This window comes from Ammodytes marinus (assembly GCF_949987685.1).
Source record: "Ammodytes marinus genome assembly, chromosome: 18".
Lineage (NCBI taxonomy): Eukaryota > Metazoa > Chordata > Actinopteri > Uranoscopiformes > Ammodytidae > Ammodytes > Ammodytes marinus.
The window spans coordinates 2878005-2895960 of record NC_137222.1 but is presented as its reverse complement, the minus strand read 5'-3'; the positions used below and the strand labels follow the sequence as shown (position 1 = coordinate 2895960).

The 17956-nt window shown below is 38.6% G+C and overlaps 1 protein-coding gene across 5 annotated transcripts in view; it reads left to right on the top strand.

The window, feature by feature from the left end:
- The first annotated feature begins 4565 nt into the window (after nt 1–4565).
- sec31a (SEC31 homolog A, COPII coat complex component) overlaps nt 4566–17956 on the top strand; it is a 32203-nt gene continuing 18812 nt past the window's right edge. For all 5 annotated transcript variants that reach the window (XM_080046999.1, XM_080046998.1, XM_080046997.1 and 2 more), the window contains exons 1-15: nt 4566–4791; nt 6979–7058; nt 8147–8270; nt 9228–9426; nt 10301–10396; nt 10905–11045; nt 12020–12162; nt 12482–12581; nt 13533–13694; nt 14120–14275; nt 16129–16359; nt 16692–16766; nt 16887–16928; nt 17173–17214; nt 17564–17920. In XM_080046999.1, the coding sequence (XP_079903125.1) occupies nt 6980–7058; nt 8147–8270; nt 9228–9426; nt 10301–10396; nt 10905–11045; nt 12020–12162; nt 12482–12581; nt 13533–13694; nt 14120–14275; nt 16129–16359; nt 16692–16766; nt 16887–16928; nt 17173–17214; nt 17564–17920 (1947 nt within the window). In that variant the 5' untranslated portion in view covers nt 4566–4791; nt 6979. The remainder of the gene's footprint in view (nt 4792–6978; nt 7059–8146; nt 8271–9227; nt 9427–10300; nt 10397–10904; nt 11046–12019; nt 12163–12481; nt 12582–13532; nt 13695–14119; nt 14276–16128; nt 16360–16691; nt 16767–16886; nt 16929–17172; nt 17215–17563; nt 17921–17956) is intronic.

The window sequence follows — 17956 nt, the reverse complement described above, 5'->3', positions numbered from 1 at the left end:
AAGCTGTAGTGCGTAACTTCTGTCGCTTCCCAAATGAGGAATTCTGAGTAATTACAACAACACTGTCGGTGCATCTACATGAGGTAAAGCCTTCAGTGATTCCCGCATGGATTTTTATACCTTCTGCTGTACGTCCAGGTTTTTTCTTAGCAGTTGAATCAACAACTGAAACATTTATGGGCTCCTCTTGGGATTTTTCTAGAGCTCCTGCACCAGTGTCAGGGGGGAGGGGGGGCGACAGCAGTTAGTAAACGCTGCCATACTGAGAAACACAGAGAGAGTTTTGTGGAGCTGATTTGTGACTAAAAAAAGAAGGGGGAACAACTCTTTGTACTGCCACATATGTGTAAAAGCAGCTCTTATCAATATGCTGATAATGACAGTCAGTGACTAGTGGTGACTGCTTCCTGAATGCATGGATTAGTTTCACTTTGACTGACCTGCGTTCCAAATCACGTACTCTTTCTTTTTACTACACTGCATACTAAAGTACAGAAGAGTTTTAGGGCCACAGGAGAGAAAAAAAAATCAAATAAGGAAGATTTTTTTTTTCATTATGTCGAGAAATGTCAAGAATAAAGACGAATACTCCAAAATGATATTGGAGTTAGTGGGACATATATGTATTTTCAGCATACTACAATTGACATGCATGCATTGGGACATCCTAAATATTTTTCTGGCATATTAAATAGTAGGGAAGTAAGGGGATTGGAACGCAGGGTTATTGAATAAAGGCAAAGTGCTAAATGCCATTTCTCACATTCGAAAGGAGAGGACTTCTTTTGCTGTCACACTAAATAAGAAGGTAGTGTGCGGGTACTGACTGCAACCTACAGCATGTGTAAAAATGGGGAAGTTTTCCTTTAGGCCTACTGTATGTATATGAATCTGGGAGACTAGACCTCGAGTGCGCATGCGCAGAGGGAACTACTGTACAGCCTTTTATAGACAGTCTATCTATGGATACAGTACAGCCGTGGGCCTATTATAAAGAGGGTACAGCCAACGCGGCAGGTGGCGCTTATGATCATAAAGCCAAAAACTCGATACACAAGACGAGAGGAAGGAAATCTAGAAGAAGTCTGGGAAGGGCTGGTGTAGTTTGCGTAAGGAAGAGCACGTTGCTGGCAGTTTTAGGTCCTTAGGAAAAATGTATTTGGGAAAAATAGTTTAATTTCACCTATAAGAAAGAAATCGCTATTCATGTAAAATAAATAGAATACGTTGGGTTTTTTTTTTTAGCATTTTTTATTTATTTTTTTAGTTTCGTTCAGTAACGTTCCCTTCCCTGAAACTATCTGCACGTGGCGATCCCATTTGGTAAGAAGGTGAGTGAATTATGAATTAAATCAGTTATTGATTTGTTTTTGTTTAATAATGATTGTAGAAAGCTCATAATGACATTTTTTTACTGTAGTGAAACGACAAAAACTGGTCTGTTACGCCAATCTCCTATTAAAATTAAAGTTATTTGGTGTAAATGCGCTTTTTTGACCAAGATTTATAACCTTTAAAGACACATATCACCTATTGTTTCGAGTAGTATTAGCCTGTCTGCAATTCGGCATATATCTTGTTATCCTAACTATGTTTTTTCATACAATAATTCAGTGTACACAATGTACTAATATGTTGTTTAAATTTAGGCCTCAATCTCAGTGACACCTATTTTATTCATATTTTTTTGACAGATAAACTGAAGAACAGCGTGGACCTTATGGGCATTTATCCAAGTATGTATCGCATAATGTTATATATAAATATATATACAGTACAGCTCTGGAAAAAAATTTAAGAGACCACTCCAAATATTCAGTGTCTCTCGTTTTACTATTTATAGGCATATGTTTGAGTAGAATGAACATTTTGGTTTAATTAGGCTATATAAACTACTGACTACATTTCTACCAAATTCCAATAGCTTAAATTTTTTGTCATTAAGAGCATTTCCAATAGGCCTAAGTAATGTAGAGATGAAGATTGAAGAAAAATCCAGACTGGTCTCTTAATTTTTTCCGGAGCTGTAGGCCTATATATATATCTTATTACGTCATAATTTCAATTTTAAATGTAACAGCCATGCAATCCCAATGATTAAACCAATCACTACCCATCTGACCCATTCGCATGTCTGGGCGAGATTACAACGATCGAACTGAGGGTTGTTATGGCAACAGTTTGGCGCTGTTGTGTGAATTTTAACTTTTCTGTGTATTTTAATATATTTTTTTGTTCTTTTCAGGGTCGATTTGCTGAAGTGGAATCGTGTACAGGGGAGATTTTGACAACTGTATCTACTATAGGCATTTAAATGGTTTGAATTGGTTTTTATTTGACGTTATTCATTCATAAATAAATAAAAATTGTCAAGCAAAGTTGGTGTTTGTTGATTTTTTCTTCTTCTTTTGAGCTGTGTGTTATCTGTCAAAATGAAAATGTTCAGACATTTTGGACATTCATCAATGGACTTTCTTTTGTTTATTACATTATAACTTTGCCTTATTATTACTACAGGTTAATGGCTTCATTTAGGCTATAAGGTGCTTCACAAGTTTTCGGATACTCCCTGAATCAACACACTGTAATTAACGAGCTTGGGAGTAGCCTATATATTTTGCTCAAGTGCACGTAAACAGAAGGGGGTGGGGATCGAACTGCCAACCCTGTGATCAGTGCTGTCCTAAACATCATATATTATTGAATGACAAATTAATTGTTCACAAGTTAACCAGTGGTATCCAAACTTGTTGCAATGTGATTTAAAAAAATGTCAGTAAAGAAAAACTAAAATTTCATTTTATTAACAAGTTTAGACCAAAAGTGGTCAAATTGAATATGACACAAATAAACAGATTTTAGATCTCTCCAAAAGATATTTTTATAAATCAAATCATTATCCATTTTGCTAATAGGCCTAAAACTAATGTACGTTAGGAATGGGGGACTTCTACTTGATGGATCATTCAGACAAGTTTATATAATATACTGTCTGTTGCCTATATCACAGAAACATTAGAAGTAGCCTATTTGGTACCATGGACAAAGCATCTTAAAAACATAAAAGGGACCTTTGATATTGACATCACTACAGCTTCAAAAGATACCGTAAGAATTTAAAGGTGCAGTGTGTAATATGACATCATCAAGAAAGTTCTACAAAGTTCTAGAATGCAACACTCCCTGGGTAACCCCAACCCTTTCGAATAATAACAGAAGCTACAGTGGCCTTCAAGGACAAGAACCATTCTAAATATTAAACAATGCACCTAGGGATGGGGCCGATCCGATCCAGTATCGGTATCGGGTCCGATATGGCCGAAATCTGCGTATCGGATATCGGACTGACAGCTCCGATATTAAAATCCGATTTTTTTTTTTTTATATATAATTTTTTTTTTTTTTTTTTTTTTTACTATGTAAAGGCCTTTGCACACCGGGCGCGTTTTATTCGTGCGATTAATCCGTTAATTAACGAACGTATACAGAGTCAATACAAGCCTCCACACCAGCGCCGTCATTTCGCATCGCAAATTTGCGTTTTTTATTTTTTCGAACTGAGTTCGATTTTTCTGGGACGTCGCTTCTTAAAGTGAGACGCGACAAAATTCACATTTCAAAACATTCGCTTTTACGTTGCGTTTATTCGCGTCGCGCCCGGTGTGCAAAGGCCTTAAGAGCGAACATGCGCCGACGTTCGGTGGAGGGAGAGAGGACATTACTTTAAAATTTGACATACAGTACATATCAGTTTGTTAGCCAGTGAGCTAACCAAAGCTAATCCAAGTCAAGGAAGTGGAGAGGCTTGTGACAAATTCAGCCAATGTAAAATACAGCCAGAGAGAGGAAGACTGTTTAGACAAACAGACCACCACATATTCTAGTGAGACAGAAGTGATCATTGAGAAGGATTTTTTTTGTGTGACTCTATAATTCTGCCTTTAAGATAAACCTATATGCATTTGTGTATATTTATTGCTCTTTTAAATTAGAATTGCTTAAGCCTTCCTAGCCTAATACATAACATCACCACCAACAAAAAAATGTATAACAATCATGATATCGTATCGGTCAGTATCGGTATCGGCCGATATCCAAACCCCAGGTATCGGAATCGGATCGGAACTAAAAAAAGTGGATCGTCCCATCCCTAAATGCACCTGATGACATTCCAACTATGACACTTTCAAGATGGCGGCACTAGGCCTTGGTCCAAAATATGCAGAAATATGGACATATATGAGACCCTTTCTAAGGGAAAAAATAATAATTCAAAACATTTTTTTCAGCTACTATGCACTAAATTAAATGTACTTATGGATATTATAATTACTTTCTACAAAATCTGCTAGGAAATAAAACCCCAAATTCTACACACTGCAGGTTTAAGTAGCCCTACATGAAACACTTTCCCAATAAAGTGTTTTTATAAACATTAAATGATTTGTTTATTTTATTTTGAAATCCTACCATGCTAGGCTACATTGTAGCATTGTGGACTTCCCCTAACCCACCGGAAGTTGTCGGTCCTCCTTCTTTCTTCTTCGTGGCAGGAGGCTGACGCGTAGTGCCACGTTGATGGAGACCAGTGGGGACGTGGAAATCTGTCTTGAGTCTGTAGCCCAGGACCCGGTTTTAGCTCCAGCGCTGTGTTTTCATTCACTCGCTATATCTTAAAAAGCAGAACCGAGAAAGGGGAACTCTCGCTGGATGCAGGCCGCCTATCTGTCGCTTGTCATACTAGTATTTTTATGTGTGTTTTCATGTGAGAAGGCGCAAAATAGGAGAAAGGTAAGCGGCTTTTTGGTGGAGTAATAAGACCTGTGTATATGTGTGTGTGTGACAGTGTGTGTGTGTGCGTGTGCGTGTGTGTGTGTGCGCGCGTTACCACTGTTATCTTGTGCATGCATGTCCCCCGTGCACGTTTAGAACATGCTGTACTATGTCTCGGTAAACAATTGAGAAAGTGACAATTTGCAGCATTTTCTATTTCCGGACTCTTTGATATTGTCACCATGGCTATGTGGCTATTTAAATGCTCAGTCAGCTGTTAGCCTCACCGCTAGCCTAACTGTACTTTTGTTTGTTTGTTCAAGCTAACCACAATGCATGCAAGAAGACGTCTATTCATCCATTCATTTGTGTTGTTGTGAGAGCTAGCTAGACAAGACATTAGTGACGTAGCAGCTTTACTATGCTGCGCTAAATGCAATAATTGTACAAGTGTCAATCATACTATAAAGGCCTTTTGTACGCTGTGTTTTTATGGCACTACAGTGGGCATGGCATGCATTGTACAGCCAGTAGGAGTACAAACCTGACATACTTGTTTATGAATCTGGCCTATGGTTTGTAGGCTACATATAATACTATTTTGATTTGAAACATCCATGTGTCTTGGCTATAACTTGATTCTTGTAACAACAGTTCACTGATTATTATAATAAAAATAATCGTATAGCACCTTTTATAGAGTACAATTACACTCACGGTACTTTACATGCAAGAGTGCAAACCACACAAAAAGTACAGACACGTTTATAATCGATAAATAAAATAAAATAATATTCTACATGTCTTGGCTACATCTTGACTCCTCTAACACGTAATACAACAAAATAATAATCTTTATTTGTAGGCTGTAGCACCCTTTCATACATTAATATGCAACTCAAAGTATTTTTCATATAATAGTGCAAAACACACAAAACGTACAGACAATTTTATGAGAAATAACCAACATAATATTTACTCAGGGACCAGTTTTTAGGAATGCAGCTAAAACTAATGCAATCTTTCTAACTCAACAGTCCTGCAGCAAATTCTCCCTTTATAAAGGTTTTAATGTTGTTGTTGTGTGTGTGTGTGTGTGTGTGTGTGTGTGTGATATAATCTGAACATTTTCCACTCATTCCTGCACAATTTTGTACTTCTTTAGACATTTTCACATATTGTTTTTTTAAATCAAATTTTGAATTGTTATTTGTTGTATTTTTCTATATATATTTTTGACCTGATTTCACTTATCTCATCTATGTTTATCGTTACGCACCAACAGACCACGGCAACTTCCTTATCTGTGTGTAAACAAACTTGCAAAAAAAAAATAATGAAAACAGTGATTCTGATAATGTGATACAGTGGAACATCACCACAAAATCATCCAATGGCTAAAACAGTTTATCGAGTCAAGAGTTAAGAGAAGGTTTCTCATAACACTTTTCATATAGACTTTTCCTGTTTGTCTCTTCACACCTTACCTCTCACACCACTCCTTACACCCTACTGTTACACACACACACACACACACACACGCACACACACATGCACACACACACATTTCTAACTTGGATACATCAGCAGGTTTTTAATATCCATTTATGATGTGCTACCTGTGCGTGCTGTTTGTGTGCTGGGAAGAAAAAAATCCGGTGTTAACATACAGCCTAGGCTCTGTAAACGGGCATGTTGCTATAGCTACTGTGGGCCACTTTGTTTACATTCCCTTTTGTTTACACACGCCCGTTTACAGAGCCTAGGTTGTGTATTGGCACCAATAAACAAGTTTGTGGACACAGTTTATGCTCAAAGTCCTGCAGAATCCACATGTCGGGGAAACAAATGTTAAGCTATAATTTACTGTAATAAGACGGTGGAAGGCAAGGCAAGGCAAGTTTATTTATATAGCACAATTCAAACACATGGCCACTCAAAGTGCTTTACAGGGGCAAGATTAAAATACATAAAACACATTAGAAGACATTTAAAGTCAGATAAGTCATCACTGCACGCTCATTCAAAATGTTTCACTCTCATGATGTAGTTACTCAATGCTGATGACTGTTTGTGGAGCCGATCCATGTTGGTTGGTTGTTTTTGTTTTGTCTCTAGTTCCATGTTTTGTGTTCTATAAAAAGTAAAATTCCAAAAAATAAAGTAATAATAATAAAAAAATGTCCGCTTTCTCTTTTCCCCCAGGATGAAACTGAAAGAGATCAACCGCACAGCCATCCAGAGCTGGAGCCCTGCGCAGCACCACCCCATCTACCTAGCAACAGGTATGAGCACGTAATAATAATAATAATAATAATAATGGATTGGATTTTATATAGCGCTTTTCTAGGCACTCAAAGCGTTCCAGGTTCCATTCATTCACACACAGTCATACCGGTGGCGGAATCAACGTAGCAACCAGGTAGCAACCAGGTAGCAAGTCAAGTCAGAGTCTTTTATTGTCAGCTCTGATATCTGCAAGACATTCATCAGAATCGATATGGCGTTTATCTCTGACCCACAGTGCAGTTAGAACGATAAAATAAAAAGATATAGAGTTAAACAAGATAAACATAAACAATATTTACAACCACATAGGAATCACGTAGCAACCAGGTAGTAACCAGGTAGCAACCAGTCGACACAGGCAGCTGCTGACAGGACATTATTTAATTACTGTCATGTCCTCCAGCCATTCATACATGAGCATTTTAGCTAAACTGAGTCATAGAGTCAGTGGGCATGACTCAGTTTTCCCTTTTTTGGTCCGCTGGCAAATATATTGGGAGAATAAATGATGCTGCATAACTTCTTGCATTATACAGCGCATTCAATGTGTTTTGTTTAGTTTATTTGGCAGCATGAAGCAGGATTTATTGAATGCTTATGTGAGTTTTAGACTTAAGCACACAATTTAAAAACAATTACACCAAAGTTAGCGAGTTGCTGTTATGCATCTGTAGTAACTGGGCAAGAAGATATAACAATACAACATAAATACATAAGATCAACATTTCACAATCACTATATCATTGCAGTGAGGTGTAGCCCTGATGAAAAAGCAACACCATGTATAATGTGACACAACTCACTCTCCCTTAATGCTCCGAAACAGATCAAATTAATCAAACAACAGGCAAAAAACACTCTATTCTGAATTACACTTATAATTCCTGTATATCCTATAGGCCAATATGTCATTTATTTATTTCTATGTATTTTTGTATCTCCTTTTTCTACTGTATGATGTGTTATATGGACCTGTGTCTGCAATACAACGTTATTAATTCATCACTCTCACTTGAAAACATGTGCTTAACTAGGATGTAGAAACTAGAATGTAACACAACTCTCCCCCCCCCACACCCCATAGGAACCTCGGCCCAGCAGCTGGATGCCTCCTTCAGCACCAATGCGTCTCTGGAGTTCTTTGAGCTGGACCTGACGGAGCCCACGCTGGACATGAAGTCATGTGGAGGATTCTCATCCTCACACAGGTACTAAAGGCTGCTGCTCCGGTCAGCCTCTGCCGTCCCCTGATCTATTCAATTCAGTTTACCTAAGAAGGGGGTCGTGCAAATTAATTAATAAAGGACATTTCATTTCATTTATTTTTTTATTTTATTTCAGACATATCAAAAACAATACAAAACTAAATGAAAAGCACAAAAATACAACAAACAAAATTTATGTTTAAAAGAAAACAAATTATCTGTATTGATGTGACATGCCCGAAAAGGAGCAGGAAGAAGTATACACTTATTTAATCCTACCCCTTTTCCATAGTAAAAAAATAAAAATAAAAATATATTAAAAAAAAAAAAAAAAATATGATCATACATGGATGAAAAAAACTGCCAGAATTATCCAAAAGGCTACTTTTCATCTGCAGTCCCCTGCCCTTGATGTTAAAAAGTATTTTTTTTAAAGGCTCTCTAATAATATTTCAGTGGTTGACGTGGTGTTGTCAAGCTGTATGTCCCACGTGTGTTTCCAATTTTGCCAAATATATTTGAACTGAACTAATCAAGAGTCCTTTTCGAGAAATGCATCTCTTCATAACACACACGTTATCCCCCTGTCCCCCTCCCAGATACCATAAGCTGGTGTGGTAGGCTAGGTTATTTGCTAGTTTTCGGTAGTTGAGAAGTTGTAGGTAAGCTGCATAGACTGTATGGTACAGTGTAAGCTAGTTGTAGGCAAGTTATTAGCCAGTTTTAAACTCATTGTAACCGTCTCCTCCCAGATACCATAAGATTTAAGAAACATCCAGACTGGTCTCTTGATTTTTTCCCGGGGCTGTATGTTTCAAACTTTCCCAAATGTCTAGCACAAAGTTTGAACAGTTTTCGAGCAATGCATCACTTCATAACACACCTTTTATCTCCCCCCCGCCCCCCCAGTTATTAGCCAGTTTTAAACTCATTGTAAACGCCCCCCCCCCCTCCTCCCAGATACCATAAGCTGGTGTGGGGTCCGTATGGGATGGACTCCCAGGGAAACCCGTCCGGCGTGCTGATCGCAGGCGGAGAGAACGGGAACGTCATCCTGTACGACCCGGCTAAGATCATGTCTGGAGCCAGCGACGTCATCATCACCGAGAGCAACAGACACACGGGGCCAGTGAGGGCGCTGGACGTCAACCCATTCCAGGTAACAGGCGTTTTAACTTTCCCTGTGTTCCAATCCCCATACTTTCTGCTATTTAGTATGGTATGGCATTTTAACTCTCAAAGTAGTGGAACAGATAAGTGCTACCATCTTTCAATTTGTGATACAAGCGTGAAAATTGGTATGAGCAGCCTCCATGGGTCACTTCACAAGAAAATTGTCAGAGATAAAAAATTTAAAAAATGAAAAAACCCAATATATTTCTATGAGACATTTTCAAATTCACAATTAATTCAAATGTCTCGGATAATTTTCTCGTCAAGTGTCACCATGGAGACTAATGCTCATGCCAATTTTCACGCTTGTATCATCAACTGAAAGATTCTGACGAAAATAAGCACTTAGCCGCTCAACAACTGTGTTCCAAATCACATACTCTTTCATTTTACTATTCTACATACTACAGCTGACCATAAAAAGTATGTAGTAAGCATGCAGTATGCTACAATTGGGACATACTTTTACTTATTTATTTCATCATAACATGGCGCTTTGAACTTGCCTCTTGCTTTTATATCCGTCACATCGCTGGTTGTTTTCACTCGGAGGCTCCGTTGTTGTGACGTCACTTCCGGTGTGCATTAGATTGTGGGTCAGAATCACCATAAAAAGCTGCTGATTTCAACACAAAAAAAATCACAACCGGACGTAGTAGGACATTAGTAGTAGGTATTTTTCAGCATTCTGCATCTGACCACATGTATTGGGACATCCTAAATCTTTATCTACCATACTAAATAGCAGGGGAAGTATGGCTTTTGGAACGCAGGGTGTGTTAGTTTATTTAACTGTGTGCAGGCCCTCAATTTGAAAACAAGAGCAGTGACATATTTAGTTTTGTTCTTTTGTTGTTCAGACAAACCTTGTTGCATCAGGAGGAAACGAGTCTGAAATCTATATCTGGGACATGAACAACTTTGGCTCTCCAATGACACCCGGACCCAAAACACAGGTATTTTCACTTAAAATGTTGGTTTTTGAATGTTCTTTTACATTTAGTTTCCTCAATATCTCCGTAATGTAATTTTAACATTGCTCTACTATGTATATTTTTTAAATTTCTCTCGTTAAATATTTAGTTTGTTTTAATTTTGTGATTAGCTATCTTTGCACCTATATTTTATGATTCACACAATGATCAAACGTAACTTTCCTCAATTATTAATGTACTTTCCATCCGTTTTTTGATGATCTGTGTGAACAACTGTTTAAATTTACAACGTAGTTTGACTTAAATTATTTATTCAGATGTCACCATAATTAAGTGATAATGGATCTTTTCAAACATTGACAACAACGATTAGACCGTTGTGTAGTGCAGCATTCATGTTTGTATTTGTGTCTATTTTTCTGTCTTATAATCTGTCTCATGAAATGCACGTAAACACTTTTAACAGCTTAATTTGACCGTAACATGGCTGTATTCTGACTATAAACCCTTCTGTATTATTGTCTTAAAGCCCCTGGAGGACATCAGCTGTGTGGCGTGGAACAGACAGGTGCAGCACATCTTGGCCTCTGCGTCTCCCAGCGGCCGCGCCTCCGTCTGGGATCTACGCAAGAACGACCTCATCCTCAAAGTCAGCGACCACAGCAACAGAGTACGGAGATTTTTATTATGTCATTTTGTATTTTATGTGTAATTTATTGTATCTCCTAGACTTCCTACCCCTAACTGGCTTCTGTCGCTTGTCAGGCAGCAATTTTTTTTTTTTAATTTTTTTTTATTTAACCTTTATTTTTCCAGAAAAAACATTAAGAACAGTTTCTTATTTACAATATTGATCTGGTCCAAGAGGCCCCAGCAGGAATAAAGGTACAAATAATAACAAATACATTTTAAATAAGAACTGCTGTGCCATGTCTAAATAATTATCAGAATAGTTATCAAAAGAATGTTTTTTGTTCTTATTTTTGTCACTGGTAATACATTTCTGATTTCACGTTACTTCCTCAGTGCCTGTTTGATTCTGGTGTGAATGTAGGAGGCAGACGGTGGCAAAACAAAATATTATTGAGAAAAGTAGTCTAGTGTAGTCACAGTCACATTTAAGTGGAATGCTTATTGTGGACAAAATGCCAGTGAAAAGTAATATTTAAAAAAATATATAACATATTTAAATTGAAAATCTTACATAGTACAGCTTTAACTTTAACGGTCTGCCTTTTGTCTCTAGATGCATTGCTCTGGTCTGGCGAAATATAAGTGCAATAAAAATATCTATAGTTCAGCTTTAACTTAAAGGAATACTTCACCCATACGGAACCAGCGTTCTATCATTATAAAATAACTATTATAATGTAATGAATGAGGTTTTTCTTTCCTCAGTCTTCCCTCAGTCTTCCCTTGGCCCAGCTGTCCTGTTAATCCTAACCCTTACTGTGATGTCACAGTAAGGAAAATGTAGGGTTAGACAGTGAGACCATAAAACTCTTTCTGCCTTTTCTCAGGCTAGGATGATCCGATTTTAAAAAAAATTGCACATTTATACTACATAGGATCTCCGAGTTCAATACACCTTCATATTCCAACCTGTGAAGTAGGCCTTTAATCTTGTCTACTTTGTGTCTCTAGATGCATTGCTCCGGTCTGGCCTGGAACCCTGAAGTCGCCACTCAGATGGTGATCTCCTCGGAGGACGACCGCATGCCCGTCATCCAGATGTGGGATCTTCGCTTTGCCACGTCCCCGCTCAAGATCCTGGAGAACCACACACGGTAAACACACACTACACCCCTGGTAGATATGAGGCCAATTGATTAAATGAATGGCCTGATGTAATTGTTGGAGTGATGTTTGTATCATTATATACTCATTATCTATTTACATGTGAAGAATTTTACCTGTCTAATTTATTGTCTTTTGGAATCCTGGACTTTGCATGACCTCAGTGATTTAAAAAAATAAATAAAATAAAAAATTTAAGAAAAAATTGAAGAAAAAATTACATAGGCTACGATATACTGTATATATAAACTTTCACCCATTAGAAATCATTAAGCGTTTTAAAGAAAGAACTCTATTTTGTGTGTGTAGGGGCGTCCTGTCTATTGCCTGGAGTCTGGCGGATCCCGAGCTGCTCCTGAGCTGTGGCAAAGACAACAGGATCCTCTGCTGGAACCCAAACACCGGAGAGGTAGAAAAAGAACAGAATATCCCTTAATGTCATGGTACAAGTACAATGAGGTTCAGTGTGCAACTTCTCTGCATCAATGCTTATAAAAAACACACATTCCATAAAAGTTAACAAAATAAAAGGGGACTTAAACCTGCAGTGTGTAGAATTTTGGGTTTTATTTCCTAGCAGATTTTGTAGAAAGTAATTATAATATCCATAAGTACATTTAATTTAGTGCATAATAGCTGTAAAGAATGTTTTGAATTATTATTTTTTCCCTTAGAAAGGGTCTCATATATGTCCATTTTTCTGCATATTTTGGACCAAGGCCTAGTGCCACCATCTTGAAAGTGTCATAGTTGGAATGTCATCAGGTGCATTGTTTAAAATTTAGAATTGTTCTTGTCCTTGAAGGCCACTGTAGCTTCTGTTATTATTCGAAAGGGGTGGGGTTACCCAGGGAGTGTTGCATTCTAGAACTTTGTAGAACTTTCTTGATGATGTCATATTACACACTGCACCTTTTTAAAAACAGTAAAACCAATTAAAAGACAATAAATATGTAATGTACATGTAGTGAAATTACTTTTTTTGGAATTGTTTTGGCACTTGCGGATCAATAGATATGTACAGTATTGGGGGCGCCCTTAGCTCAGTTAGTAGGGCGTCCCCCCCCCTGGGCCGGGCACAGCAGCGGACCCGGGTTCGATTCCCGCCCGCGGTCGTTCTCTGCATGTCACTCCCCTCTCTGCCCCATTTCACCTCTGTCTCTCTGCACTATCAATAAAGCATAAAAATGAGATATGTACAGTTTGTGTGAGGTGTTTGGCCAGGTTATTATTATTGCACATTTAGTGGACTAATAATTTACTGAAATGTATAATCTTGGGATGAAACTGTTGTTGTGTCTAAAAAGGGAACAATACTTACCATAACAGCTGTTTCTAAACCCTCTGTTCTAATCTCCAGGTGCTGTATGAGTTGCCGACCAGCAGCCAGTGGTGCTTCGACATCCAGTGGTGTCCCAGGAACCCCGCAGTGCTGTCGGCCGCCAGCTTTGACGGACACATCGACATCTACTCCATCATGGGAGGAAGCAACACAGCTCAGAGCCAGAGACAAGCTGACCAGGTGAAAATAACAAAATATTTCTTCAAAGTTGAAACTCAAACTTTATTGTTAGCGGCGACAACAACACTTAACAAACGGCATGAAAAAGCACCAAATTAGTTTAAACTAATTTAATAAAAAATAAAAAAACACTTTGGAATTTGGAATTCGTACGTGGATAGGAGTTGTCAGTCCCATATCATAGCCATATCGTACCTGATACTGATATTGGAACGGATTCGTCCCATCCCTAGTTTTGTGTCTAACTCATAGACTGAATATAAAATAACAGCTTGACTCCTGTGTTTCTGTTACAGATCAGCTAAATCAAATAAATCAATAAATACCATGTCATTTTAGAAATAATCTTGGCACCCAGTTATCAGTGTTTATAGGGGACTCATTTGGTCTTTGTGTCTAACTCGACTCCTGTGTGTATGTTACAGATCAGCACCTCGTTTGGTAACATGGATCCTTTCGGTACGGGCCAGACCCTGCCTCCGCTGCAGCTGCCCCAGTCTACCGCCCCTCGTCCCACTACATTCACCCCGCTGAAGAAGCCTCCCAAGTGGATACGCAGACCCGTCGGAGCCTCATTCGCTGTGAGTACCATGTCTTTCATTAAAGGTGGAGTCGGTGATTATGGAGAACGATTATTGTCAAAATAACTGCAAGTCCAAATCAGTGAATATCTCCTCATGATCCGCTACCTGTCCGTATTGTGTGTGCGCGCTGAAAACAAATCTAGTGCTTAGGCTCTGCAAGCATTTTGCTGCTAGCTACAGTGGGCCCCCCCTTTATTTACGAACCCTTTGTTTACATACCAGTTTACAGATCCTATAGGCTGCGTATTAACACCAGATTTATTTTCAGCGCACACACAGTACAGACAGGTAGTGGATAGTAAGGATATTCTCACTGATTTTGACACAACACAAGTGATTGTGTCTTGTGTTTTGTTGTATGTACATATATACAGATAACTCACACTAAAATATACATCAAATTAATGAGCTTCTTTTGAATTTGTTACCATCAAAAAACACTTACAATTTTCTTTTTCTTTGCTAAATATATGTTATTTTCATAATTCAATAACATTCTTCTGTCTTTCTCTGTTTGTCCAAGTTTAGTGTCTTTGAAGAACACAAAGCCAAAACTAATCCAGTGTTAATACACAGCCTAGCAGTGTTCATTTTGGCAGCAAATTCTGATTTAGTCTTAGTCTTAGTCTTTTGAATATCACACCATTTAGTCTTAGTCCTATTCTAGTCATCTAAAATCTTTTAGTCTTAGTCTAGTCTTAGTCTACTAAATATAAGCAGATTTTAGTTTGACTAAATATACAGCGGACTTCGTCGATTAAGTGTTTTTCTTCATTGAATGGTATTAAGGTTTGAATATGCAATACAGACACAGATTTAATGGTTGTAATACAAAACATGTATGCTATTTCATTAGTAATAATCTCACATAAAATCAGTGTACCTGACTGGATAGGGGGGAGGAGGGGCTTTAAGAGCCTGTGCCCGGGGGTCCATTATCTCATGATCTGTCTATGAACCAACTGGATTCCACAATCTTTTTTCTTTTTGCGGGGAGCATGCACAAGCATTATTTATTAAAAAAATAAAAATAAAGAAAATATTTTAAAAAAGTGGGGGGCCCCACACTAGGTCTTGAAACGGGCCCCGAGATCGTTAAGGCCGCCCCTGGGCAGCAGCAGCAGGACGCAGTTGAGGTGCTGATAAATTTGAGCAACTGCGCCTTCCTTTAAGCAACACTGCTGCCGCTGTGTGTGTTCGGACTTCTTTTGCATCAAAGCCTTTTAGATAATACAATTAGAGGTTTTAATTGAACGCTGTCCATGCGTCGGAGTTGATTGTAACTTAAAAACAGAAACTAACGGACGGAGGCGGCAGTTTCACATGGCTCTGTGTATTCAAACTCGAGACAGAGCCTACTACAAACAGATCGCGGAACTTAGCCGTTCCCCTAGACATCGTTAACGGGCAGGATATCCCTGACTATCATTTTTGTCCATCATACCGCAGAGTTTTTCAGCACAGCGGCTCACTCCACCCGCTCACACCTGCGCGGTCTCCCGTCGATTTTCACCGACACAGCAGGGTTGCATTCGCTGCTTTGCACTGATTGGATTTCTTCCCAACTTGTCCCACAAAAAGAGTAGTTCTGATTGGATCTCTTCTCCATTCGTCCCGCCCTAACAGTTTCGTCTAGTTCCTATTCGTAGACTATAGTGTCAGTTAAATTAGTCTCAGTCTTCGTCATCACATCTGCCTTTTTATTTAGTTTTTATTTAGTTTACGTCCGTGAAAAAGGTTCGTAGACGAATATTTTTCGTCATAGTCTTAGTCTACGAAATTAACACTGCAGCCTAGGCTCTATAAACGGGCATCTAATAACATTCTTCTGTCTCTCTTCTCTCTCTCAGTTTGGAGGGAAGCTTGTTTCTCTGGAGAACCTGAAGCCGAACCCCCAGCAGCCTCATCAGCCGCCGTCACACGTGGTGCACGTCAGCCAGGTCGTCACGGAGACAGACTTTTTGAATCGCTCAGACCAACTGCAGGCCACGCTGAGCGCCGGCAGCTTCGTGGGATTCTGTCAGGAGAAGATAGACGCGTCCGGGAATGAATTTGAGAAGACTGTTTGGTCTTTCCTCAAGGTATGTAGTTTAGAAATTATATTTTTTAAAGACGCTGTTAACTCAAATCCAAATCCAGAAAATCCTTCTAACTCTGTCATTTGGGGAGTTTGTTGCGTGATATTAAAGCATCTGAAAAAGTTAAAAGGCATATTTATCACTCCAAATTAAAGATATTGTCATTTTAAGTTTCTTTTTTTATTGAGACACCCAACTTTTATATCATATATTGATTTGTACTATTTTAGACCAGGTTTCAGGTGCTTTCAAATAGAGATTGAAATATACAGTTTTCATTAAATAATTCAGTCATTTTTAAGTTGTTTGTGTGACTGTTTCGTTTGTCTTTTCAGGCTAATTTTGAAAGTGACATCCGCAGCAAGTACCTGGAACTCCTCGGGTACAACAAAGAGGAGCTGGCTTTAAAGGTGAGCTTGATCTATTTACCGTATATACTTTATTTGTTGTATTTGTAATATCTTGTGTGTAATACTCTTATTAAAATATCCTTCAGAACATTTTGTGATACATATTTTCCCCTTTTATAGATTTCAGCAGCACTAGAGGAAAAGCCTGCTGAGCTTCCACAGGTAAGTTTGATTATTGTTTATTTAAAAAAAAAAAAGTTCCACATTTTTGCTTGAAATATATGTTTATCGCACTGAATGTAGGTTAATAGTAAGCTAGTAATACGTTATTTGTGCGCTATTTTTAGTCTACAAGAAAGATATTTGTAGGCTAGTTATAAGCAACTTTTAAGCTATTTGTAGTTCATTTGTAAGCTATTTGAATGCTAATTAAAGGCTATCTTGTGATATATTTTCCTTTTTTCAGATTCTAGCACCAGTAGAGGAAATTCCTGTTGAGCCTCCACAGGTATGTTTATTTATTGTGCATTTTAAAGGAATAGTTACACATTTTGTCTTGAAATAGGCTTATTCGCAGTATTGAATATAGGCTACTGGTAAGCTATTTGTAGGGCTAGTTGAAGATTAGTTGTAACCCATAGTAAGGTTGTTATAGGCTTTTTGTATTTCAGTTTTAAGCTAATTGTATTCTCTTTCATTTTGCTGAATTTTAAGCCAGTTGTAGTTCATTTGAAGGCTAGTTTTACGCTATTTGTAGTCCATTGTGTAGGCTAGTTTTAGGCTAATTGTATACTCTTTTATTTTGCTGTTAAACATTCATTCATAACCCCCTAACTAACCCATACATCTTCCCTCAGGTGGAGCCCCCTCCTGCGATTCCAGACCTCAGCCTCCTTCCTCCGGCCGACAACCCAGAGGCCGCCTTCGACATGATCGCTGCAGCAAACATCCAGCCACCGGCGGCCATGTTGGCTCTAGACCCCACGCCCGCCGCCATTTTGGATCCAAACCTCAACACTCCTCCCACTGCATTCTTTGACACTCCCTTTCCTGAGCCGACTGAGGAGACGGCCGCGGGAATAGAGGCAGTAGAAGAAGCAGCAGCAGCATTAGAACCAGAGGTGGATCTCACCGGCGAACTTGAGGAAAACGTGGACCAGATTATCAACGAGGAACCAGCAGCAATGGAGGAGGAGGATATCCCATTGGAGGAGGTAAAGTTCAACTGTTTTAACATTGAGTGCTCCGCC